Consider the following 25128-nt stretch of genomic DNA (forward strand, 5'->3'; position numbering starts at 1 on the left):
AGACCCTGGCCTAAGGGATTCCTACGGGGCTGGGGAGCCAGGCTCAAAGGGCTGAGAGCATGCTTTGCAACAGGGGGCCCCAGGTTCAATTCCTGGCACCACCCGGTCCTCTGAGCTTGGCTGGGAGTGACCCCTGAGAAGAGACAGAAGTGACTCCCAATTTTTTTTATATTAGTAATTTTTTTTAAATTGAATCACTGGGCTGGAGTGATAGCACAGAGGGTAGGGCGTTTGTCTTGCATGTGGCCGACCTGACCGACCCGAGTTCGATTCCTCTGCCCCTCTCGGAGAGCCTGGCAAGCTACCGAGAGTACCTCGCCCCCACGGCAAAGCCTGGCAAGCTACCCGTGATGTATTCGATATGCCAAACACAGTAACAAGTCTCACAATGGAGACGTTACTGGGCCCTATGCTCGAGTATATCGATGAACAACGGGAGGACAGTGCTGCAGTGTGTTAACTGAATCACCGTGAGATAGTTACAAGCTTTCATGTCTGAGTTTCAGTCATACAACGATCAAACACCCATCCCTCCACCAGTGCACATTCTCTACCACCAATGTCTCCAGCATATCCCCCGCCCCCACTTTCCCACCCTCCCGCTGCCTCTGTGGCAGACAATTTCCCCTATACTCTCTATTTTTGGGCATTTTGGTTTGCAATACAGATACTGAGAGGTAATCATGTTTGGTCCTTTATCTACTTTCAGCACATATCTCCCATCTGGAATGATTCCTCCAACCAGCATTGACTTAGTGATCCCTTCTCTATTCCAGCTGCCTTCTCCCCCAGCTGATGAGGCAGGCTTCCAACTATGGGGCAATATTCCTGGCCCTTGTGTCTCCTGTCCTTGGGTATCAGTCTCATGTTATATTATTTAATATTTCACAAATGCCAACTCCCAAATTAAGGTGACAAAAATCAACATCATAAGAATGAAATTGATCAATCTTTTTTTAGAAGATACAATCATTCTCTTCCAGCCCCATTCTAGAGTTGAGGCAAAATCTCTTGGGAATGACTGAGTCTAAGCACAGTCATTTCCTTAGATCTCCCTGTGTAGTTTCCTCTTTCCTAAGGAACTTGAATTTCCCTGAGGAGGTCTACATCTCTATTCTTGTATTCCTTAGAACCCCACCTTACTGGCTTTACCATCAGCAGCAGCGCTGGTGCACTCTCTCTTTCTCTTTCTCTCTCTCTCTCTCTCTCTCCATATCTCCTCTTAGCTTTACTGGAATGGCATTGTTATATAAAATCAATGAAGTCCTCCAGAGGTCAGCGCCTTAGACAGGAAGTTCTGGAAGCTTTCACCTCTGACTCATGTGTGTCTGAGCAATGACCTCATGGTTCCATGCTACGGATTTTCCAGTTGCAAAGGAGAGGAAGACAGATCTCCAAACAGAGATTCTCCCTGCAAGGACACAGGGAGAATAAATAGAACTCGACGGAGTTCAAACCCTGTGATACTTCAGAGCTAAGGCGTATACCATGTGACAAAACCGTCAATTTCAAATTCCATAGTCAATTTCCATAGCCAGCAAAGACGCGTTGGGAGCCAAACATTCCCTGGACCGAGACAGCAGGAAGCTCAGACTTGGTTCCTGCTAGTCCCTACTTTATAGGGACTTATTTCACAGACAAACTGACTTATTACACCCCCAGAACGGCACAGGTGTTGGAGCTCAAGGTGGAGAGGGCAGGAAGAGGGCCACGCACGCAAAGCCACTGGGCTCCAGGTTCGAGCCTCCAGCCAAGCCCTGAGCCTTTGTGTGCCCTGGGCCAGTCGCTTAGCAACTCCGAGTCAATCTCCAAAGTGGGGATGACCACAGTCATCTTCAAAAAGCTGGTGTGGGCATTGCTGAAGAATCGTGCGTGGGAAAAACTTACACCCCGCGCCTGCCTCGTTCGGGGCCTCCAATTAACCTCCAATTAACTTTCTATTGTTACCTCCTTAGGAACAACAACAACCACACACACACACACACACAAAAACCCCAAAACGCTCTAAGCGAAACCCATCTTCGCTGCCAGGGAAGCCCCCGGCCCCCAGCACGGTGGAGGCGACGGGTGAGGATCTCTGCGGGAGGCCCCGCACGCGCCCGGCCGTCCGGGGAGGGGGTGGGGGCAGCCGGGCACGGCCCCCCTGGGCGGGAGCCCCCCTTCCGTTTCCTCCCCGGCCTTTTCGGGGCCGCCGCGTGCGTGCCTTTCCGGCCGCCGAGGCCTGGGCCGTGGCAGCCCCCGAGCCCGGCGCGGCGTCGCCCCCCGCCGCTCCCCCGCCCCCTCCGCGAGCGTCCCGGGGGCGGCCGCGTGCGCGGGCCGGGCGCGGCCTCCCGCCTCCCGCGGGGCTGCGCGCGGGGAGGGGCCGCGCTTTCCGGCTGCGCGCCTCTCCGGAGCATTACGGCAGGGCTCGTCCCCGGCTCCGGCCGCGAGCCCGGCGCAGCCTCCCGGGCGGGCGGGCGGGGGCCTGGCGAGGCCGCGAGGGACGGAGCCGCCGCCCGCAGCCATGGCCGAGCGCCGCGCCTTCGCGCAGAAGATCAGCAGGTACGGCCGCGCCGCCCCCGCGCCCCGGTGCGCCCCCGCCCGCCGCGCCCGCCCGCGCCCGCCCCCGCCCCCGACCGAGGCGCGGCGCGCGCCCCCGCCCCCGCCCGCCCGCCCGGCCCGCCCGGCCCGCGCCCGCCGCACAATGAAAAGTTCGGCCCGGGAGCCCCGCCTGGGCTCGGGGCCGCCCCCCACCCCCCGACGACCCCCGCGGGCCCCGGGCGCGGCCGGGCCCCGGGGCACGTTTGGCGAGCCTGGGTGGGCGCGAGCCGAGGGTCCCGGGTGGGTGGGGGCGTGCGTGCGCGCGTGTGTGCAGATGTGTGTATGTGTGTGTGTGCGCGCGCGCGCGCGTGTGGGTCTGGTGGCCTGGGGCATCCCGGCAAAGAAAGGATCCAGGGGGAGTGGTGTGTGTGCCTGCGTGCCTGCCTGCCTGCCTCTGTGTGTGTGTGTGTGGGGGGGGGGGGGACTGGGGGGGCCCCCCCGGCAAAGGATCCAAGGGAGGAGTGAGTGTGTGTGTGTGTGTGTGTGTGTGTGTGTGTGTGTGTGTGTGTGTGGTGGGCTGGGGGATCCCGGCAAAGAAAGGATCCCGGGGCATGGGGGTGTGTATGTGTATGTGGTGGGTGTGGGGTTCCTGGCAAGGGGGGAGGTGTGTGTGTTTGTGTGGGGGGTTGGGGGTGGGGGTGGAGGTCCAGGGAGTGTGTGTTTGTGAGTGTGGGTTCCTAATAAAGGATAGACGAGCAGTGTGTGTGAGTGTGTGGTGGTGGCATCCAGGGGTGTGTGTACGTGTGTGTATGGCGAGGGGGGTGTCTAGGGGTGTGTGTGCATGTATGTGTGTATGTGGTGGTGGGGGTCCCAGTAAAGGATGGGTATGTGTGTGTGTGTGTGTATAGGTGGTGAGGTACAGCGGTGTGTGTGCATGTATGTGTGTGTGTGTGGTGGAGTGTCCAGGGGTGTGTGTGTGTGTGTGTGTGTGTGTGTGTGTGTGTGTTTGTGGTGGTGGTGGGGGGCGGTCCAGGGTTGTATGTGTGTGGTGGGGGTGAGGGTCCGGCCCTTCCCTCACCGAGGGCTCAGTGAAGTTGGTTCCCACCTTTCTCCACCCCGACCCAGCTGCTGAAAATAGAACCAGGCCTTTAGGATTCCACAGTGGCAGAATTGCTTTGTGAAGCGCACCCATCTCCAGGACACAAGGCTGGTCCCAAGAAAAGAAACATTCCGCTCAGCCCTGCCGCTTTCCCTTGTCGGACAGTTGTTTTTCTGTGGCTCTGGACCGTTTTGGTTTGCTCCGATTTTCTGAAAGGTTTTCGGACCTACGCAAAGGGTTCCTTTCTTCACCGCCTGAACTTCCACACTGGGACTCTAGTTTGGCCTGTTTTCCCTTTAGCTGTTGTGTGCTGTTTAATCCCCACCCTCGCCCACCCCCGTGGAGCTTGGAAACTCCCCATTTCATTCTCTCCTAAGACTCTCTCCTTCGAACAGAGGCTCTGGAGTCAAAAATGACTTGGGTTCAGCTCCCACCGGTTATTTTCCAGCGTGGTGCCTTGGCCAAATGATAGAAGCTCTCAAGTTTGGATATTCTCACCTGCAAAGTGGGTTGTAGCAAGAGTAACCGGCAGGTGGGATTGTGAACATGAAATGGAGTGATGTAAAGTGCTTTTTAGCCTGGCTGCTCGTCTGTACTCTCCATTGTTGAACTCTGAATAATTAGTGTATCCTAGGGAGGGCAAGATCTGGGTTAGCTGTGAAGTCCAGGCAATGTGTGTTCTCCACAAAGTTAATCCTGCAGTGGTTCAGGACTGAAAGCAAGGAGAGAAACAGTTGTGCTGGGGCTTGGAGCGGTAGGACGTTTGCCTTGCACGCGGCCGACCCGGGTTCAATCCCCGGCATCCCATCCAAAGCACCGCCGGGAGTAATTCCTGAGTGCATGAGCCAGGAATAACCCCTGTGCATCGCCAGGTGTGACCCATAAAGCAAACATACACACACACACACACACACACACACACACACACACACACAGTCATGCTAAATAACACAGAATTCAGATTCTCAGATTCCGAGAGTGCTGTGCAGTCATGAAATTGAGGCCATGGATGAAGAGATGAGAACTGATTGGAGGGTGCTTAGGAGGTGCACCTGGATAGGGAAGATGAGGCGGCTGAGAAATCCGGGAGGGGTGGACAGTTGGTTTTCTGGGATGGGCAAGGAGGTGGATGACCGGCACATTCTAAGGGAGGCGAGGAGGGAGAAGGGGTTTGAGCTGAGGTGGGGATGCAGATTCGATTTGGGTATGTGGATTTTGAGGGACCCTTGGGGAAATATTTGCCAGGTTCTTAGTGCAGGCTCAAGGGGGCGGCGGCTCTCGATTGGGGAGTCACTGCAGTCCTTAGGTTGTCCTTAAGGCCTGATGAGAAGGTCCAGGGGGGTATGAGCGGACCCAGGGCAGAACTGCTGGAGGAGATGCACGTCAGTGAATGGAGAAGGACAGGCCCTTTCTTCCTCATTGCCAGATCTGGCTGAATAAAACGTCTGTGTTCTTGTTTCTGCTGCTGCTTAGAGGAAGTGCCATGCAGACTCCAAGACCACCACCTTGATGGAACACGCCAACACTGTGGTCCTTGTCTAGACGTAGCAGGTTATGTGGCCTTCCCCCCTCCCCACCCCGCCCCTTTCCTCCCCCCTCTATAAAATGGGGATAATAATAGAACTTGTCTTACCAGGTGGTGAGGAGTAAGTCGGGCAAAAACTGGTCAATGTAGGTTAGTGCTTTGTACATGCGCGTCTAGTACCCACTGTTTTTTTTTTTGAATTATTATTATTAGAGTGATCAATAACATGGCCGACCCGAGTTCGATTCCTCCGCCCCTCTCGGAGAGCCCGGCAAGCTACCGAGAGTATTCGATATGCCAGACACAGTAACAACAAAGTCTCCAATGGAGACGTTACTGGGCCCGCTCGAGCAAATCGACGATCAACGGGAGGGCCTTTACCTTTTATTATTAGAGTATTTATAGTGAGGCCTTTTCTTCGAGGCTACGCTTTTTTTCCCCCCTATAATGTGCATAATTGAAATTTGCTGCTGTTCTGTGAAAAGGCCCATCCTGTCTTTGAAACCTTGGCTGTTCTTTCGTGAAAGCTTTCTGATCAGAAAACTTCAGAAGGATTCTGCTGGTATCTTTTTCTGGTTCAGCTGCTTCCTGGGCCTTTGTGTTTGGTGCTGTTGGTTCTTGAGGCTGCGATTTGAGGATTTCTTGAAGTCCTTTGTTCTGTGCCCCTGATTGGACAGATTATCTTAAGTCCTGGATTTTGCCCATTTCAAGTGTTGCTTGTTTGGCCCTCCCCCCCCAACATCTGGAGTGGGGGCTGTGCTGTTCCTGCCCTTCACCTCATCCCCTACCTAGCCGGTGGTTTATGAATGATAGTTCACCTTAGGTAAAGTATGAATGTCGGTTGTAGATGAATGAGCGCGGGTTTTGTTTGGATTTATTTTGTCTTGTCATTTGGCATTCAGCAGTAATAATGAACATTTGCTTACTATTTTTAAACTACGCCCTCATCTTCATAATTCAGAAAAGCAGAAGAACGTAGTAAAATCAACGTCTGAGTTGAGAATTTCAGTTCAGGCTGAAATTCTGCACCCAGCGAAATATCAGCAGTTCTGTGCCGTTGATCCAAACTTTCTGTCATTTTTTTTTTTAAAATCAGTAAAACAGGGCATACACACCCATAGAGTTCGGGGCTGGAGAGATAATGGAGGACTTGCCATGCATGTGGCCATGGCAGCTTTATCCTTGTTCGAATCCCAGCTCCGCATGTGGTTCACAGAGCAGCGCCAGGGGTCACTCCTGAGTACAGAGCCAGGAATCGACTCCCCCACCCCCCACCCCTGCAGGCTCTGACTCCCCCCACCCCCCAAAAAAACCCCATAGGCCGAATGGCAGGATTAAATGAGTACATGTAAAACACTGAGAATCACACCTGAAATAAAATAGGCATTAAATAAGATATTAGGTGCTGCTCCTGTTATTCCTGTGTTACTGTTCTTCCCATAATTCAGGGGAGGCGGTGGGTGCAAGAGGGTAGTGGCCACATGGGGTCTCATACCCTCACCCTGCTCACTGGAGGTCTCTTCTTCCTGGCCCGCGCTTAGATCCTTTACCACAGCACCGGCTGTGGTGGTCCCGCTTTCCTCAGGGTGCAGCTCTGCGAGTGGCCCTTGCCCTCTTCGCCTGTCCTCTGTATTTGTGAGTGTTGTTCTGCTGCCTCAGGACCTCATGGGAAGCTTCCACAGATCTTCGTTCGTCAGGATGCTCTTGCTTGAGGGGGTTATCCTGGACAGAGGCTTATTTAGAACTCAAGATAGTTTTTTTTTCTTTTTTTTTTTTTTTAAAAAAAAAGCTACTTGGGGCTCCATCTGGCAGTGCTCGGGAGTGTGTGTGGTGCTGAGGGGCCCACCTGGGGCTCCTGTGTGCCCCAGCCTCTTGTGACACCTCCCTGGCCCCGCGGCTTCAGTGAGTTCTAATCTCTTCTCAACGCTGACCAATAGGCCCGGCCTTTCGTTCCCAGTCTCTCTGCTGAACCCACTCTGCACAATTTATCTCACTCCTGAGGGGACGGATCCTTTCCTCAGGATGCCACACTGTCGGGGCTGTTGATACACCTCTGTCATCTGTCGTTTGCCCATCCGACAGTTCCTTCCCTATCTCCTTCCCCTTCCCTAATGGTCCAGTGAATCTTTTATTAATCTTTTTATTCATTAATACCTTAACATTTTGAAATGATGCTGACTTAACTTCTTTTTTTTACTTACTCTTTTTTACCTTCTTTTCTTCCTTACTTCATCTTTCACGAAAACGTTTGAGACCAATGAGCATGAATTCTTCATTTTTTTTCAGTTGATTTATTGGGGGGGAGGGGATTACTCTCAAGCGGGGCTCAGATGGGCCGAGGGCCCCACGAGTGAGTGGTTCTTGGCCAGCTGGGCTGGCAGTTCAGGTGACGAGGCGCCTGAGGAGGTGACGTGGCTCAGCTCTGAGGGGTTGGGGTCTCCCAGTCACTGTGGCAGCTCTGGGGGCGGGGGGCCGAGGACCTCACCTGGTGGTGCTGAGGGACCAGGTTGTGCCAGAAGTTGAACCCAGGTTGGGCACAGGCAGGGCACCCAACCCACGGCTGCACCCCCTGCCCCTCTGTCCCTCGGTGTCCTTTTGTCCCAGCATCAGTTACCCTTGATGTCGCGCTTATCCATGCTCCTGTCCAGTGGACCCCACCCTTGGCTTCCTCCCTCAGAACCTTGAGCGGTTACCCCGAGCTCCTCACTCCACTCCTTCTCACGCGTGTTTCCCTGAAGCCGCAAGACTGTGCCTTTGTCACCACAAACAAAGACGCTTTGAGACTTCTAGCATTTCCAGCTGCCAACTAATCATTCCTTTCTTTGCCCCCATCGCGTTTCTCACATGTATGTGGGAAGTCGTGACGACTTCCCGCTCGTTCTTCTCACCGGGCCTCAGCCGGGTGGCTCTGCTGACCTGTGTGGACTTGAGTGTTGGAACATGTGACGGTTAGGTGCCTGAGACTTTTTTTTTTCCTCCTTTTTTTTTTTTAACCCTGAGTTCATGAGCTGTTTGTTTTTTTTAACCTCCCCTGCTGCCCCTGCTCCCCTTGCCCAGATTCGTTCTTGAAGGATTCCAGAATTCTCTGCTGGTGCTGGGTCTAGGTCTTTGTCACCGGGCAGCTCTGGAGGTCAAGATCTCATTAAAGGAGCGATCATGCAGCGGGGAGGTGCCCTCCTTGCATGTGACCGACCTGGGGTCTGATCCGTGGCATCCCATACGACCCACCCCTCCAGCACTGCTGGGAGTAATTCCTGCGCTCACAGCCAGGAGTAACCCCTGAGCAGATTCGCCTCCAAACCAAACCAGACCAAAACCAAAGCGAAGTAAGGTTTGGGGGCCAGAGTGATAGTACAGCAGGGTAGGCGTCTGCATGTGGCCGACCTGGGCTTGATCCCCGCGTCTCATATGGTCCTCTGGACACCACCAGTACGGATTCCTGAGTGCACAGCCACTAGGAGTAGCTCCTGAGTATTGCCGGGTGTGACCCCCAAACAAAAACAAGCAAAAAAATGAAAAAAATCTCAAAGTGAGAATTCTGACAAACAACTGTCTTTAAACAATTTCTTAAGAATCTCTTTAAGTCCAGTGTTAGGACTTAACAGTCTTGTGTGTGATGTCCTGCTGGCGCTGCTCAGATGTATCTGAATGAACACACGCCAGGGCATCTTTCATCCGCCCCCTTCTGCAGGACCCCATTAGGGCCAGAGCTGGTGAGTCTTTCTCCCTCTTCTGGTTCAGTTGCATCTCAAGTGAAGTCTCCACGCAGCCCGCTTCCAAGAGCCAGGCTCTGTAGCTCAATAGTCTTTTGTTCAAGAATATCCTGTGTCAGGGCTGGAGGGATAGCACAGCGGTAGGACGTTTGCCTTGCACGCAGCCTACCTGGGTTTGAGTCCCAGCATCCCATATGGTCCCCTGAGCACCGCCAGGAGTGATTCCTGAGTGCAAAGCCAAGAGTGACCCCTGTGCATCGCTGGGTGTGAAAAAAAAAGAATATCCCGTGTTTTATGCCCAGTGGCAAAAAGAAGAAGCAGTTAAATCCAAGCCAGCTGGGTTGGAAGGTTCAAAGTTTGGGCTGGCGACAAGGGGTAGTGGTGGTGGGCTCACTGGTGACCAAGGGTCTGGGGCGTGTCTGTGTTTAATCCCTGTCACTTCACACCCTACAGAGTACCACTTACCACTGATGTGTTTAGTTGGGGGTTGGGTGGTGGCTTCAGGGTTACACCTGCTGGTGCTCCACAGGGGTACACAGTACCAGGGATTGAATACGGAAATGCCAGGTGTGCATTCCAGCTCCTTGCACTGTTTCCCCGGCCCCGTTTTTTTTTTTTTCAGTTTCATAGCAATTTATCAAGTCTTTTTAAAAATAGTATTTTTAGGGTCTTGTTTAAGAACTGCCGTATTACCTTGAAGTAATTCATAAATGAAGTTATGAATTCATTTTATAGGCCTTGAGAAGTAGTGCAGGGGGGAAGGTGTTTGCCTTGCGTGTGGCCAACCCGTGTTCAGTCCCCAGCACCCCATATGGTTCCACGAGCATTGTCAGGTTCCCCTGAGCACAAAGGCGGGAGTAAGCCCTACTTGGGGCACTTCGGGATTACTCCTGGCAGCATGGGGAACAAACCTGGAGCTCCGGCATGCAAAGTCCTCATTCATCTCCTTCCTCCCCCCCGCCCCAACACGCCATCCCATATACTCTTTTAAAAAAAATGAGTCGTTTTAGGGTCAGAGAGATAGTTTAGTGTTTAGGGCATTTACCTTAGATGCTGCTGATTTGGGTTTAATCCCCAGCGGCACTTCTGTCCCCCTGAGCATAGTAGGTTGTCGCCCCAATCCCCCCCAACCAAAAAAATAATGATTCACTAAATTATTTGACCTCAGTATAGGTTGCCATAAAGGTAACCCTAAGGTGGAAAAGTAACTGGTAAACTACAGAAATGCATGGAAAACCAGCACGTGCTGAGTGTGTGGAGGACCCGGCCTTGCTGCCTGCCCCTTCCCCCTTACACACACACACACACACACACACACACACACACACACACACACAGAGAGTAGCTCTTGTCCTGGCAGTTCTCAGGCTGCCTCTGCATCCTGGCGAAGTGTTCCTGGTTTGCCAGGGGACGCTGGGAAATGGCGCTTCTTGGCCTTATCAGCTAGACCCTGGGGTCCGTCCCCTTTGCTGAACAGACAGGGCTCTCTGGTCAGGGGCCTGGGGCCCAAATCTTCCTCAGCGGCTCCCCTGCCATCCTCCTGTCATCATCCTTCTTTCCTTCTTTCCGATGAGAGGTCTGACCCCCTGGCCTCCCCTGGACTTCACAGAGTGGCCTGGCCATACCCAGCCGGCAGCCCCTGCTCACAGCCCTTCATCCCCGGCTGGCATAGGGAGTTCCCAGCTGCACGTTACGGCACTGTGTGTGAGCAGCGCCCTCCACCTCGACCCTCCTGCCTCTCCTTCTGAGGTGACCACCACCCAGGTCTGCGTACTGGTTCCCCCATGATGCTCAGGAGATCCAGGGGCCACTCTTGGCACTTGTAAAGGGGACGACCCCAGGGACTGGCTGATATGGCCAAGGAGCGTGGTTTCCCAGCAGGCAGCAGTTCAGTGCAAGGAACCCCTGTCCCCTGTGGGCCCCTGAGCATGGCCAGGAGTGACCTGTGCACCACAGGGTGTGACCCAAAAAAACAGCAACAACAACAACAACAACAACAAAATATAAAAATATATATATATAAGCGCGCGCGCACACACACACACACACACACACACACACACACACACACAGCCCTTTGACTTGTTCCAGACCTAAAAGGAAACATTTCCAGTTTTTCATCAATGAGTCTGATGTTAACTGGGGGGTTTCTCTTTTATGCCCTTTTCATAGCGAGGTATTTTTCTTCTCTAATTTATTTTGTCTTTTGTTCATCATAAATGAGATGTTGGATCTTGTTGATGACACATTTTAAGTATCTGTTGATATGTTTATGTGTATTTATTTGTCTTTTTGTTGATGTGGTTTCTATTAATTGCTTTATGTGTGTCAAACTGTTCTTGCATTCTTTGGATGAATCCCACTTGATCATGATGAATGTTTATTTTTCTGAAAAAAAAAAAAATTTTTTTTTTTTTGTTCTTGGGCCACACCTGGCAGTGCTTGGGACTTACTCCTGGCTCTGTGCTCAGGGGTCACTCCTGGCAGGCTCGGGGGGATCATTAGGATGCTGGAGATTGAACCCAGGTCAGCTGTGTGCAAGGCAAATGTCCTACTTGCTGTACTGTTGCACTGGTCCCTCTGAAAGATATTTCAAAAATTTTAAAAAAATTGGCTTTTTGTATTGTTTCATGTTTTTGTTCTTGTTTTTGGGTCACATCAGTGATACTCCCTTCTTTTACAGTAGTACAGTCCTGCTGGTTTTTCACTGGGACGGAACCTTGCATTCAGACAGGTAGCGTGTGAAGAGCTGAGCCAGTATATTGATGAGTACTGACGGCAGGTTCTTCAGGTGTTCAGGTCTGACCTTGTCTGGGCCGGGTGCTGTTCATTTCTTTACTGACGAAATGGCATGTTGGATTTCGGAAGGGAGAACATTGGGAACGACATATCCATACTGTGGAATTTGGTATGTCAGCAGGTGGACATGTGTTCCTAGAGCGAACAGAAGCCATTGGGCTACACTAGCACGTGACAGGGACAAATGAAGACGTTACTGGCGCCCGCTCGAGCAAATCGATGATCAATGGGAAGTCAAGTGATCAAATGATCAGTGATACTCAGGACTTACTCCTGGCTCTGCACTCAGGGATTGCTCCTGGCAGGGATCGGGGCTCCATTTGGGATGCCAGGGATCAGACCTGGGTTGATCCCATGCAAAGCACATGCCTACCTGCAATACTGTGCTCTGGCCAAGAACATTTTTAAGAAATTTGGTCTTCGTGGTGCTTGGGGTCCCGCGGGCCTGCAGGGACCCCAGCCTATGGTGTTGGGGATCCAATTCATGCCCCGCACAGGTATGGTAGGTTGTGCTGTGGGTTGTGCTATTTGAGCTGCCTCCCAGCTTTGAGATTGTCGAGGACTGGAGCAATAGCACAATGGGTAGGGCCTTTGCCTTGCACGCATCTGACCCGGGTTCAATTTCCAGCCTCCCATATGGTTTCCCCAAGCACCGCCAGGAATGATTCCTGAGTCAGAGGAATCATTGGCAGAGCCAGGAGTAACTCCTGTGTATTTTCGGGTGTGACCCAAAAAGTGGAAGAAAAAAAAAAAGAAAGTGTCGCTGCTTGAAGTTGGACTGGCTTTGCCCGATGTGTCTCACATGTCACATTCATCAGAGGTGCCTCACTGTGGTGTCTTTGCTTTACGGCATCTGTACACAGGCGGGGTTGGGGAAGCGTGTTTCCCTCAGGAGGGAGGTTTCTCGCCTTCCCTCATTCCTTAGGGAGGCGGTCAAGTAGCTGCTGAAGACTGAGAATTTGCTGGGCCAGAGAAGGCAAATTCTTCATGTTCTGCCGTTGGCCACATCTTTTTGTCCCACAGTACTCTTTTTTTCAGCACTGGAGTGGAGGGGCTCCCGAACAGTGCTCAGGGAGCTCGAGGCTCACTTCCAGAGATTCTCGGCTACTCTGGCCAGGAGCTGCAGCGAGAGGGGCAGAGGATGCCCTGTTGCTTAGGCCCTAGCAAGGCTGGAGGTGCTGGTGTGTGTGTGTGTGTGTGTGTGTGTGTGTGTGTGTGTGTGTGTGTGCAGGGCTGAGAATCGAATTGGGGTCCGTGTACCCCCTACTCCCTCTGCTCTCTCCCTGCCCCACTGCCACGTACTGTTTTATCTTTGAGAGTTGTGTTCCCATTAATTCCAGAAAAATCCGCCGTGCGATTGATGTGCTTTTACCGAAGGGAACATTTACAGACATTGGGCATTTTTGCTCTCGAAACCAAACTCCCTGCCAGCAAGGACAGATCTGGCTTATTTCTGGCCGTCTGCGGTCGAATTAGCCTCCCGGAAACCCCCTTCTTTTGGATGTATATGGATAAACTCGGTGCATTGAGAGCACCCAGGCGTGAACCCGAGTTCACAGAAATAATCCAGGAGGGCCTTGTGGAGGGCATGGTGAAATCTCGTGACGGGCATTTGTCCCCTCTGTATTCCATTTTTAGTGAACTACCTTTACCAACCAAGAGTCATAATAAGTAAGAGTTTTTATCCAAAGCAGGGCTGGGGAGCCTTTTTCCGCCATTGCCCTATATTTATAACATTATTTATAACATTATTCTTGGGTCATACGACACGGGCACCGAGGCTATGGCAAGGGACCAGAAGCACCGTTTTTGTCCCGTCGTGGACCAGGGCCAGATGCGTGGTTTTGTGGGCCGTAGATGGCCCATGGGCAGGACACTCCCCACCCCAATCTAAAGTTTGGATGTTGTTGCATCCTTAAAATAGAAAGGCCATGACCCTCCTCCCATAGCTGGCGCCCTGTTCTGCGGATTCACGGCTGACTGTCTCAGGAGACGCGGGCCAAGTGTCTGAAATTCAGACACACCGTTCCTCATCCCCTCACCCCCAGCCCCGGCTAAAACCTCTGGGGCGCCCTCAGGAGGCAGGTGGATTTGGTGGACTTGGTGCTCATCCTGCCAAAGGCCCCACAGCCTCACCCCACCCCTCAGCTACAGCCAGACCAACGGCTCAGCTGCACTGCATCACTGATTGTCTCTGCAGAGACACCGAATTTGAAAAATTTCAGGCCCCCCCCCCACTTCTGGAAGCCCCGGCAGACATACCTGCCTCCAGTAGCTGCCCCCATGTCAAATCATTGGCCCAGACCATAGGTCCTGATGTCTCTGGATTGTGTGACGTCTGTGGATTGTGTGGCCACAACCATAGCCACAGCCACAGTCACGTGATACCTCCAAATTCCTCAAATACTGAAATTCTAGTAGGAACCCACCAAATTAGATGGGAAAGTAACATAGATGCCAACTCAGCTCCTCAAACAAAAACAGCACAGGAGGGGCTGGAGCGATAGCACAGCGGGTAGGGCGTTTGCCTTGCACGCGACCGACCTGGGTTCGATCCCCGGCATCCCATATGGTCCCCCCAGCACTGCCAGGAGTAATTCCTGAGTGCAGAGCCAGGAGTGACCCCTGAGCATTGCTGGGTGTGACCTAAAAAAAAGAAAAAAAAGGCACAGGAGACTCAATTAGCAACAGACAGCTTCCTAGGTCCTTGGACACGGACTTAGTGACCCCAGGGTGAGATGCAGCCGTTTCCTCATGAAAAAAATTGATTTTTAAACTGATTTTAATATTGGTGGCTTTGTTATCTAATCAGTCTCAGCTGTCGAATTGTATCAACAGTTGTGGCTCTCTGTCTCCATTAACAATAATACATCAAATTAAAAACCAATAGACGGTCCATAGGGCCGGAGATAGAACTTAGCGGTGCTGAGGCCACGAATTTGATTCCCGAACTCACCCCCACACCTGCTGCCTGTATTTCTTCTTCATTTGTACAAAGCTGTTTCCACATATATTTAAAAACAAAACAAAACTCCGTAGTTCTTGATTAGGTAATACCTTGTCCATGTTTGAATTTCTCATAATCCGCAGAAGTGTCATTTTTGGCTGGTTTATTCAAACTAAGGCCTGGTTAAGAACATTTTATTGCACTTAGTTCTGTCTGTTTATCTTCTGCCCCCTTAGAATAGACTTTCTCCTTTTAGTCCTCACTGCCTTTGTTTCCCCATGGCTCGAATCAGTTGGGGGCCCCAGCCCTCCAGAGGCGGAATTGCTCTCGAAGTATTAGCTTGCTGTGCTTCCTCCTCAGTACTTCCTGTAACCCGGGAGCTCGGTGTATGCGTGCTGTTCCATTCAGGTGAAACATTTTTGGCACAAACATCTAGTAGGTGATGCAACACTGCTTGTCTTTGTTTTCTTTATCTTGCTTCTCTTTATCTCTTCTATCAGCTGTACATGACGGTAGAGCTCTGGGTTCAGTCAGGCCTCAGTAGCCAGTTCTGGCTTTGGATGGTCGGCACTGGTGAATTGGTGATGTTTCTTATTCTGCTTCTCCTGGAGATTTTTTTTCTTAAACTGGCTTTTCTGAGGGCCCTGTTTCTCTTACATTCCTTTCCCTGAGATTGTCCACGATCTATTTCTTTTCTTTTTGTGCTTTTTTGGGGTCACATCTGGCAATGCTCAGGGATTGAGTCCCGGCTCTGCACTCAGGAATTACTCTTGGCGGTGCCCAGGGGACCATGTGGGATGCCGGGGATCGAACCCAGGTCGCATGCGTGCAAGGCAAACGCTCTATCCGTTGTGCTGTCATTCTGGCCTGATATTCCACGATCTAGTCCCTCATCCTCTGTTCTTTCCTGACTTCACGCTTACATATGAACAGCGTCAGTTCGAAGAGCTCGTTTTGTCTTGTTGGACAGTATTGCATCGCACCTATTTTTCTCTGTGTCTCTGACTTTCTAGGAATAGCTCAATACAATTTTTTTTTCTGACTGGGGGTCACCGGGGCTGTATCAGAAGTTCTCAGGAGGCTGTACCGTGCTGTCCTTTTAAGCCAGAGCCCTGTGCGTGCCAGAAGCCAGGCACATGGTCCAGCCCTTTGAGCTGTCTCCAGCCCACAACTGAATTTTTAAATTTTATTCTAAACTCTACTTAGCTGTTCTCCTGCTTTCCTTCTGGTTCCATGAAGAACGACCAGAGACGAGACGAGTCCATACTGTCTTTCTTATCCACTGGTCGATCTGGAAATCACTGTTGCACCGGGCGTCTGAAAGGGGGAACAGATTAGCAGGGCGATAAGACGCCCTTTCCCCAGATGCTGGTCATTCTTAGTGTCACATAACGAGTGACGTTAGTGGTTTCTCCTTGGAAAACCCTGTGCATGGTGACACAGTGAGGGGGCTTGCAGAAATGGAGACAGCAGGGATGGGAGGGAAGGGGTCAAATATTGGGTCACATTTCTTTGGGGGAGGGGGTGAATGGAGGTTTCTTATAATTTAGAAGAGGAAGTGAGTAAAATTTCTGACCTTTTGCTCTCCCTACTCTGCACTTAATGTTAATAGTTTATTCGAAGTGAAAAGACTTCCTTGTTACCTTACTGTGTCTATGATCATTTGGACTGGATTATTACAACTGGAAAAGTAATCTGTGATGAAGAATTTTTACTGATAGTAAGAACTTTCTCTATTGTCAGGGGACACATTTTGCACCATTATATTGTTAAGAAATTGTTGCTTTATTTGGGAAAAGTTCCTCATTACCGTTCCATGGAATCCTCTGGAAGAGGCTACCTCTTGCCTGGTATTTTATTGTTGTTTTATTCATTTTCACATGCTCATTTATGTGGTATAGAATAGTTATGACAGCAAGACGTGTCTGACAAAATTCCAACAGTTTCAAATCTATAGCTTATCTGTCAAATTTTACTCTTTTTTTCTTACACAGTTACTCTCACACGAAGGGCCAGAGATGGAACTCAGAGGTCTAGAACACATGCTTTGCATGCAGGCATCTGTAGTTCAGTCCCCAGCACCACAGGGTCCTCTAAGCTACTCTGGGTGTAACTTCACCCCACCCAAAAGAGTTTTCATATCAGTTTTTCACTATAAATCGAAAAGAACACACTATGGAACATTTCCATTAGAGGAAGAAGGGAATAATCATCTCCCCTTCCCATTATCCTTACATAGCTGATGATAAAATTTTTTGTTCTAATTCCTTTCAGTTTTTTTCTATGCATATTTTGTTTTTGGGGGGAGGGTGGAGCCACACTCAGTGTTACGCGGGGATCGCTTCTGGTGGAACTTGGAGTACCATATGCAGTGCCAGGTATCAAATTGGGTTCAGCCGTTTGCTAGGCAAATATTTTAACCCCTGTACTACCTCTATAGGGCTGGAGTGATAGCACAGCGGGTAGGGTGTTTGCCTTGCACGTGGCCAACCCGGGTTTGATTCCTCCATCCGTCTCAGAGCCGGGCAAGCTCCCGAGAGTATCCCGCCTGCATGGCAGAGCCTGGCAAGCACCCTGTGATGTATTCGATATACCAAAAACAGTAACAACAAGCCTCACAATGGAGACATTACTGGTGCCTGCTTGAACAAATCGATGAACAATGGGAGGACAGAGCTACGACAGTGCTATTTTAGTGATGCAAAATCGTTGTTTTTTTTTTTTTTTAAGAAATTGAGAAATATGTGAGGGAAGAAAAAGAGAGATACAGGTTCAAGAGAGAATATGGTCTTCTCCAGAGTGGAAAGAGTTTTTATTGTTAGCTCAGTTTGGAAATTTTTTGAATGTTCAAATTATTGCTGATTTTTTTGCGGAACCATGTCATGTAGGGGTAAAATGTTTATAATGTGGAGATTTTGGTTTTGGGTTTGTGGGCCACATCTAGCAGTGCTGATGGCTCTGTGCTCAGGGATCACTGCTGTTAAGATACTTGTTAAGATATGCCGTGATTTGGTACTTCTGGTGGGTACAGGGGATTAAACCGGGGTTGACTGCGTGCAAGGGAAGTGCCCTACCCCCCGTACTATCACTCTGACTTCACCTGGAGATTCTTGTATGTTTCCTTTAATAAACGAAAGATTGTTTTAAGTAACCATACTTCATTTAACCTGTGCATTATGATGTCTAAAACCAATGTCTGTCTCTGTCTTTAGATTCATTGATGACATAATGGGTAATTGACAAGGTTTTTCTTTGTTAACTGTATGTGGAATGACACCATGTCTTGGTATTGTTGGTGGGGGGAGAGTCACACCTGGCTGTGCTCAGGGCTTACTCCTAGCTCTGTGCTCAGGGATTATTTCTGGTGGTACTCAGGGGACCGTATGTGGTGCTGGGGATAGGACAGGTTTGGCCTCGTGCACCACAAGTGCCTGATGGTCCTGTTGCTCTGGCCCTGAATAATGGCGTATCTTAACAAGTAGTGGCATGGTGGTTTTGGTGAAATAATGAATTTATAACTGAGATTGCTCCTGGCTTGGCCCCAGAAACACTGAGCTAGTTAGTACTTAGGGTGGGTAAGCTGAGTTGAGTAGTAGCACTGAGAGGATTAGACATATACTAATTGTTTATGTCCTTTTCTCTTGCTAAATGATTTTTTCATAGTCTCATTACTAATGGGTCAAGAGATGTCAAGTATTTTACTAAACACAATAGTGGACACTCATATATGTATATGGGTGTATATGATGTTTGAGTTTGAGCCATACCAAATGTTACTTCAGCTGTTTGTAGGCCTGTGCTCAGGAGTGACCCCAATGGTGCTCAGGGGACCATGTGTGTTTTTTTTTTTGCTTTTGGAGTCACACCCGGAGATGCACAGGGGTTACTCCTGGCTCTGCACTCAGGAATTACCCCAGGAAGTGCTCAGGGGACCAAATGGGATGCTGGGAATCGAACCCGGGTCAGACGTGTGCAAGGCAAACGTCCTACCCACTGTGCTATCACTCCAGCCCCAAGACCACGTGTGGTTTTATGGGACTCAAACCCAAGTTACTGGAATGCAGGGCAAGCATCTTAACCTCCAGTCCTTAAAAAAAAAAAACAATATATATGTATATATATTTTGAATAATTTTTTTGAATAATCACCAGGTTTAATTAGAAGACCTAGGGCTGTCCTAAACTGAAGTGAATGTTCTTGTCTTTTCATGGTTAGAGACTTTGCAGAAGTTTGCTCTTTGCTGTCTTTTCAATTTGTATTTGCTGTCTCTAAGATTTCTTTCTTTCAGAGCCCTCATGCACTGCTGGTGGGTATGTTTGGTTCAACACTTAGGGAACGCAGTATGGAGATTTCTCAAAAGTGGAAGAAAAGCACTTCCATGTGACCCAGAGATGCCACTATTTGGCTTTTACCCTCCCAAACATAAAAACAGTCATTCAGAAAGGTAGGGGCTGGAGCGATAGTACAGCGAGTAGGGCACTTGCCTTGCTTGCTGCCAACCCAGTTGTGGTCCCCAGCATCCCATAGGGTCCCCCAAGCCCACCAGGAGAAATCCCCGAGCACAGAGCCAGGAGTGGGCCCTGAGCACAGCCAGGTATGTTGCGGAGCCATCGTGGCATCCCTTGGGTAAACCTCACGTGGTCACAATGTCTGACTCTTTTCCTGTATAATGTTGAGTTCGATTCATGTGGATCAAGGGTCTTTGCAGCCAGGGTGAATTGTATTTCTCAGTCCTGTTTTGTTTTGTCTCAACAATTTGGTGGCTCTAAAGTTTTCCTCAGGGAGTCTGGGAAGCATGCATTTGGTTGGAGTTCTGGAGTCTTCACTTCCATCTGTCAGGCAGGAGAATGCATCCGTTTCTCCTGTAGATCTTATGCTGTGTGAGGGCCATGGGTGAGAGTCTGTGCCCAGGCAGCCCTGGGCCTTGGTCAGGGGCCACCATCACAAGTCCCAGGTACTGGCTGTGGCTCTGGACAGTTCACCAGAATTTGCGGCCGCGAGTCTCCTGAGGGCGAGCAGGAGACTTCCCTACCTCTCTCTCCCTTTTGGGCATTGTAGTTTGCAGTACAGATACCGAAAGGTTATCAGGAATATCCCTTTACCCACTTTTAACACTCAGTTTCTGAATGTCTGTATTTTTAATTTAATTTTATTTTGCTTTTTGGGTCATACCCGGCGATGCACAAGGGTTACTCCTGGCTCTGCACTCAGGAATTCAGGAATTGCACCTGGCAGTGCTGGGGGAACCATATGGGATGCTGGGGATTGAACCTGGGTCGGCTGCGTTCAAGGCAAACGCCCTGCCCTCTGTACTATCGCTCCGCCCCCTGAATGTCTCTATTTTAATATATACTTGTTCTCACTGTTGTGGGCCAAAGCGTGGTCCTGGCATGCACCTGCACATGAAGCTCTGTGTAACTCAACTTTCACTCTTGGACCCTATGCCGTCGTGATAAAGTAATCATAGCACTGCCATTATAATCACTGTTTACTGGAAGATTTTATGAATTTATAGTCTCACTGATCTGCTGAGATTTTGTTGTTCTTGAGGTGAGTCATGAATGTACTTCCCTCTGGTTGTGACGGGGTTGTTCTCTCATTGAAAATAATGTGTTTGCTCTCTTTGTTCATAGGACTGTGGCTGCTGAAGTTCGGAAGCAGATATCGGGACAGTACATTGGTTCTCCGCAGCTGCTCAAAAACCTTAACATTGTCGGCAATATCTCCCACCATACCACAGTAAGTGGCCTGTTTCAAGTATGCAATTTTACTGGTGAGTTACCAACAAGGCCAGCAAGAAGCATTGGAAGGGTAAGAGCAGGGAGCTTGGGTTCCAGACCCCGTCTAAGATAATATGGTTTTGGCAGCGGCGGCGGTGATGTTGTTGTTGTTGGTGGTGGGGTGCCAGTCAGGGTCTGATACAATCTCATTTCGAAGTTTGCTAGGAATTCACATTCTTATTGGAAAGAAAGAAATCTTAGAGACAGCAAATACAAATTGAAAAGACAGCAAATTCTTATTAGAATGTGAATTCCTAGCAAACTTTGAAATGTTACATCCAGGCTTTCGTCAACTCTGAGATTGTATCAGACCCAACGTGATTAATTACAAAAACATTTAGGAAGCTCTTCTATAAATAGATACCGAAGGCACTGGTAAGTGATGATGTGGATTTGTAACGTCACCTCTTTTAATACCAGAAACTTTGTCAGACATTGACATATGGTTTGTTATCAACGAAGCTGCCAAGCTAATAATCCGTTGTAATTTTAAAACCCTCACATTAGTGACAGTAGGAATATGAATTTAAAAGAAAACTCTGTATTCAAGGAAGGAAAATGACTTGGGGTGTATATCAGCACTGGTAGCTGTGAAAAAGTATCAGTTTTGTTGAACAGCATGGTTAACAGAGTATGCCAAACTTAAAATTTTATGGTTTGTTTGTCTTATTATTATTATTGAATCACCGTGAGATAAAGTCACAAAGCTTTCATGTTTGAGTTTCAGTCATACAATGTCCCAACACCCATCCCTCCACAAGTGCACATTCTCCACCACCAATGTCCCCAGTACACTCCCCTCCACCGCCCCAATCCCAACCCTCCCACTGCCTCTATGGCAGACAAGAATTTCATGTTTGTAATGTTTGTCACCAAAATTATTTTTTTTCTGCTTTTTGGGTCACACCCGGCGATGCACAGGGTTTACTCCTGGCTCTGCACTCAGGAGTTACTCCTGGCAGTGCTTGGGGGACCATATGGGATGCTGGGAATCGAACCCGGGTCGGCCGCGTGCAAGGCACACGCCCTACCCGCTGTGCTATTGCTCCAGCCTCTGTCAACAAAATTTTAAGACGTAAGTCTTTCCTTTTAGTACCAAGAATATGCCAACAGAGGACATTTTGGGATCTGTGGATTTCAGGGGGTTTCTAGCAGTGCACAGAGGAGAATGTCCAGCTCATGCCTGTGCAGTGCCTCGGCCAATTTCCGCGGGTCTCAGATCCTGCTAGTTTGGTTGGTTTTTGGGCCGTACCCAGCCGTGCTCAGGACTTGCTCCTACTCCTCTGCTCGGGGGATTTCTCCTGGCTGTGCTAGAGGGTTCTGTTTGATGCCTGGGATTTGAACCAGGCTCAGCCACATCAAGGCAAACGCCTTAACGTCTGCACTGTGTCTCAACCCCCTACCCCACCGAGTTCTTTTTTATTTTGGGGTCACATTCGGTGATTCTCAGGGGTTACTCCCAGCTCTACACTCAGGAACCACTCCACCAAGCACTCTTGGCGGGGCCCTATGGGATGCTGGGGCTGGTGATAGAACCGGGGTTGGCTGCATGTCAGGCAGGTACCCTACCTGCTGCACTGTCCTGTTCTGTTCCTTTTTGTAGTCTCTCCGCTGGGACGAGGGAGGGATGTGGGGTTCGCCGGCTTTTGCACACTTGGTTCTCAGAGCTTGCCAGGGCCATGCACTTTGTGGTGGTGCTGGGGATCACAGAGGAGAGCGCCTTGGCACTGCACTTGGCATCTGGGCAGCGCCAGGGACTGAACTCACGGCTTCATGCTTGCAAGGGAGGCGCTGTAGCACTTGGGTCTTGACTGTCCCTCCCATCGCCACAGCCACATGCAGACGGTCTGAGTAAGTGTCACTGGCCCCACCGGGGTCTCAACTTGACGCTTCCCACTCTCTGCCCAGGGCCTCGTGTCTCTCTTGCTCATCTTCCAGTGCCCTGACTCTAGTGAGGCTCCGCCCTCCCAGCACCTGAATCCACGCCCTGTCCTGTTCTCACCATATGAGTCCCTCAGCTCTCTCCTCACCCAGCGGAAATGATCTGTTGGGTGTTAGAATTGCCCTCTTGGTAGCAACACTTCCTTACCTTCCTCTCGTGCCACTGTACCTCTCTCTTGGCACAGCCTCATTGTTCCTTTAATCTACTTCTATTTCTTTCTTGACTTATGCATTTGTGTGGTTTACTGTGACAAGGGGGCTGGAGCCATAGTACAACCAGTAGGGCGTTTGCCTTGCACGCGGCCTACCCGGGTTTGATTCCTCCATCCGTCTCGGAGAGCCCGGCAAGCTACCGAGAGTATCTCGCCCACATGGCAGAGCCTGGCAAGCTCCCCGTGGCGTATTCGATATGCCAAAGACAGTAATAACCGGTCTCACAATGGAGACGTTACTGGTGCCCGCTCCAGCAAATCGATGAACAATGGGAGGACAGTGCTACAGTGTCAAGGAGAACACAGTTGCACTGACCCTGACAGTCTCATCTTGAATTTCTGAGTATCACCTCACAAGACTTCAGTGTCTCTCGCCTTCATCTGTTCTTTTCTTGGATATCCAACATGCAGTGGATATTAGATATGAAGGAATATCCACGCCCTGGATATCTCCTGCCTGTTTTCCTCTCTAGGATGACCTGACTTCTTTGTGGATTGAAAATAATCAAAGCCATCAGAAGAGAACTTTCATATACTCCTGCCTGTCACCTATTCACCTGTTTCACCTGGACTCACATAATCTTCTCAGTCACCTGCTACTCGAGGCGAACCACTAGTCAACAAGTGGTTAGCCAGGCCCTCACCTGTTCATTAGGCCCCAGCATCTCAGGATTGCTCAAATGTATTTTAATAATTCTCCCCGTTCTCTTACATCATCACTTTTTCTCACTACAGCATTCTAATCAGTATGCAGAATTGCAATGTATTTTTCTCCATTAAAAAAATTCTGCTTCAATTTCTATTGGAAGAATATATATTTTTTAAATTATGAGAATCTTGAAATAGACCCAGGAGATTAGTCTACACGCCGGCATGTTCTCTCTTTGCCACTCGGCTGTTCTTACACTTGAAGCTAACAGTGATTCCTTCATATCTAATATCCACTGCATGTTAACAGTCCTCGGTTGTCTTGTAAATAGCATTTTATAGCCAGTTGACTCAAATCCGGATTCAGGCAGAACCCGCAGGTGAACTCCGGTCATAGACACCTGCCTTTAAAAACTGAGAAATGAAAGCAGTCGCTTCCCCCTGGCGTTTTTCTCTTACGAGTGAGGTCTGGTCGGCCCGCGGGGTTGCTACTCGGAGGTGGGGGGTGTCGTGCGGGCTGCATGTTTGTGTTTGTTGTGAAATGCATCCCGGCAAGTCCAACAGCTTCATCCTGCATAGTTTCTGCTGATAAGAAAGAACTCTTGGGGCTGGAGCAATAGCACAGCGGGTAGGGCATTTGCCATGCATGCAGCCAACCTAGGTTCGATTCTCAGCATCCCATATGATCCCCCTAGCACCGCCAGGAGTGATTCCTGAGTGCATGAACCAGGATTAACTCCTGTGCACCACCAGGTGTGACCCCCCCAAAAAAAGAAGGAACTTTCAAGATTCACTCTTTCACGCTTTGAAATAGGTAATGCATTAACTCCAGTCCCATGAGTTACTTCATGGCGAGTTTTTGTACCTTCTTAAAAGAATTTTGGGGTACACCCAGTGTTCAGGGCTTACTCCTGGCTGTGCTTGGGAGACCAGAGGGGTCGCTCCTGGCAGGGCTTGGGAGACCCTATGGGCATCAAACCCAGGTTGGCTGTGTGCAAGGAAAGTGCCCTAACCTCCTGTACTATCTCTCTGGCCCCATACTTTGGACCACTTCCTGCCTCCATCAGCAAACCCCCCCCCCCCACACACACACACATTTGCCCTGCTCCTCTGTCCATTTAAAATATTCACTTTCATGGTTTTCATGTATTCATGCCCATGTGCCTCTATGATCACAGCCAATTTAAAACTTTTTTATTGACTTGAAAGGAAACTTCCAAGCTCTCCCCACCCCCCCTTCCCGCTCCCATCCTGTGGGCATGAAACCATCATTATTCAAATGCCAGAGTTTTTCCCGCCACACCGGAGAGGGTGGAAAGAGATTTTAACATAAATTCCATCAGCCCAAACTCCAGAGCAATGGCTGTTTTGGGGCGAGACAACGTTCCCCTCGCCCGTGAAGGCCCCAAGGCTTTGCTGCTGCCCGTCGCTCTCTGCCAGTTGCCGCCTTCTGCCTGGGGTTGCTGGCCATAGGATCTTTGCTTGGGAAGATCAGGATCCACGCGGCGGGATGATTTCCAGTTGTAACTTAGTACAGCTCATCACACTGCATCACGAGACCAACTCCGGCTGCTGTTCCGAGTGAGCATCCGGGGAGAGCACAGAAATACTTCATTTGTTTGATTCAGACTCAGTTAACACTACACGGAGCCAGCCCATACGACCCCTGTGTGGTGCATGAGCTCATGTGTGACGTTGGGGAACACGTTCATGCTCTGTGATAAAGTGTTTTGAAGAGATTGTCATTGCATCCCCCGCCCCCCACCCACCCTGGCCCCCCGCCCTGACACGTTCCCTGCTTTGTTGTTGGACTTGTTTTTTTTTTTTTTTTTTGCGTGGGGGCCACACCTGGCAGTTCTCAGGGCTTATTCCTGGCTCTGCATTCAGAGGTCACTCCTGCTGGTGTCCCCAGGAGCACGTGGGATGCCAGGATCGAGCTGGACT

At 50.1% G+C, this 25128-nt stretch overlaps 1 protein-coding gene across 4 annotated transcripts in view; it reads left to right on the forward strand.

The window, feature by feature from the left end:
• The first annotated feature begins 2386 nt into the window (after positions 1-2386).
• DOCK7 (dedicator of cytokinesis 7) overlaps positions 2387-25128 on the forward strand; it is a 198088-nt gene continuing 175346 nt past the window's right edge. For all 4 annotated transcript variants that reach the window (XM_056122429.1, XM_056122430.1, XM_056122431.1 and 1 more), the window contains exons 1-2: positions 2387-2541; positions 20237-20342. In XM_056122429.1, coding sequence (XP_055978404.1) covers positions 2504-2541; positions 20237-20342 — 144 coding nt within the window. In that variant the 5' untranslated portion in view covers positions 2387-2503. The remainder of the gene's footprint in view (positions 2542-20236; positions 20343-25128) is intronic.

The sequence above is a fragment of the Sorex fumeus genome, unplaced genomic scaffold (assembly GCF_029834395.1).
Source record: "Sorex fumeus unplaced genomic scaffold, SorFum_2.1 ptg000045l, whole genome shotgun sequence".
Taxonomy (NCBI): Eukaryota; Metazoa; Chordata; class Mammalia; order Eulipotyphla; family Soricidae; genus Sorex; species Sorex fumeus.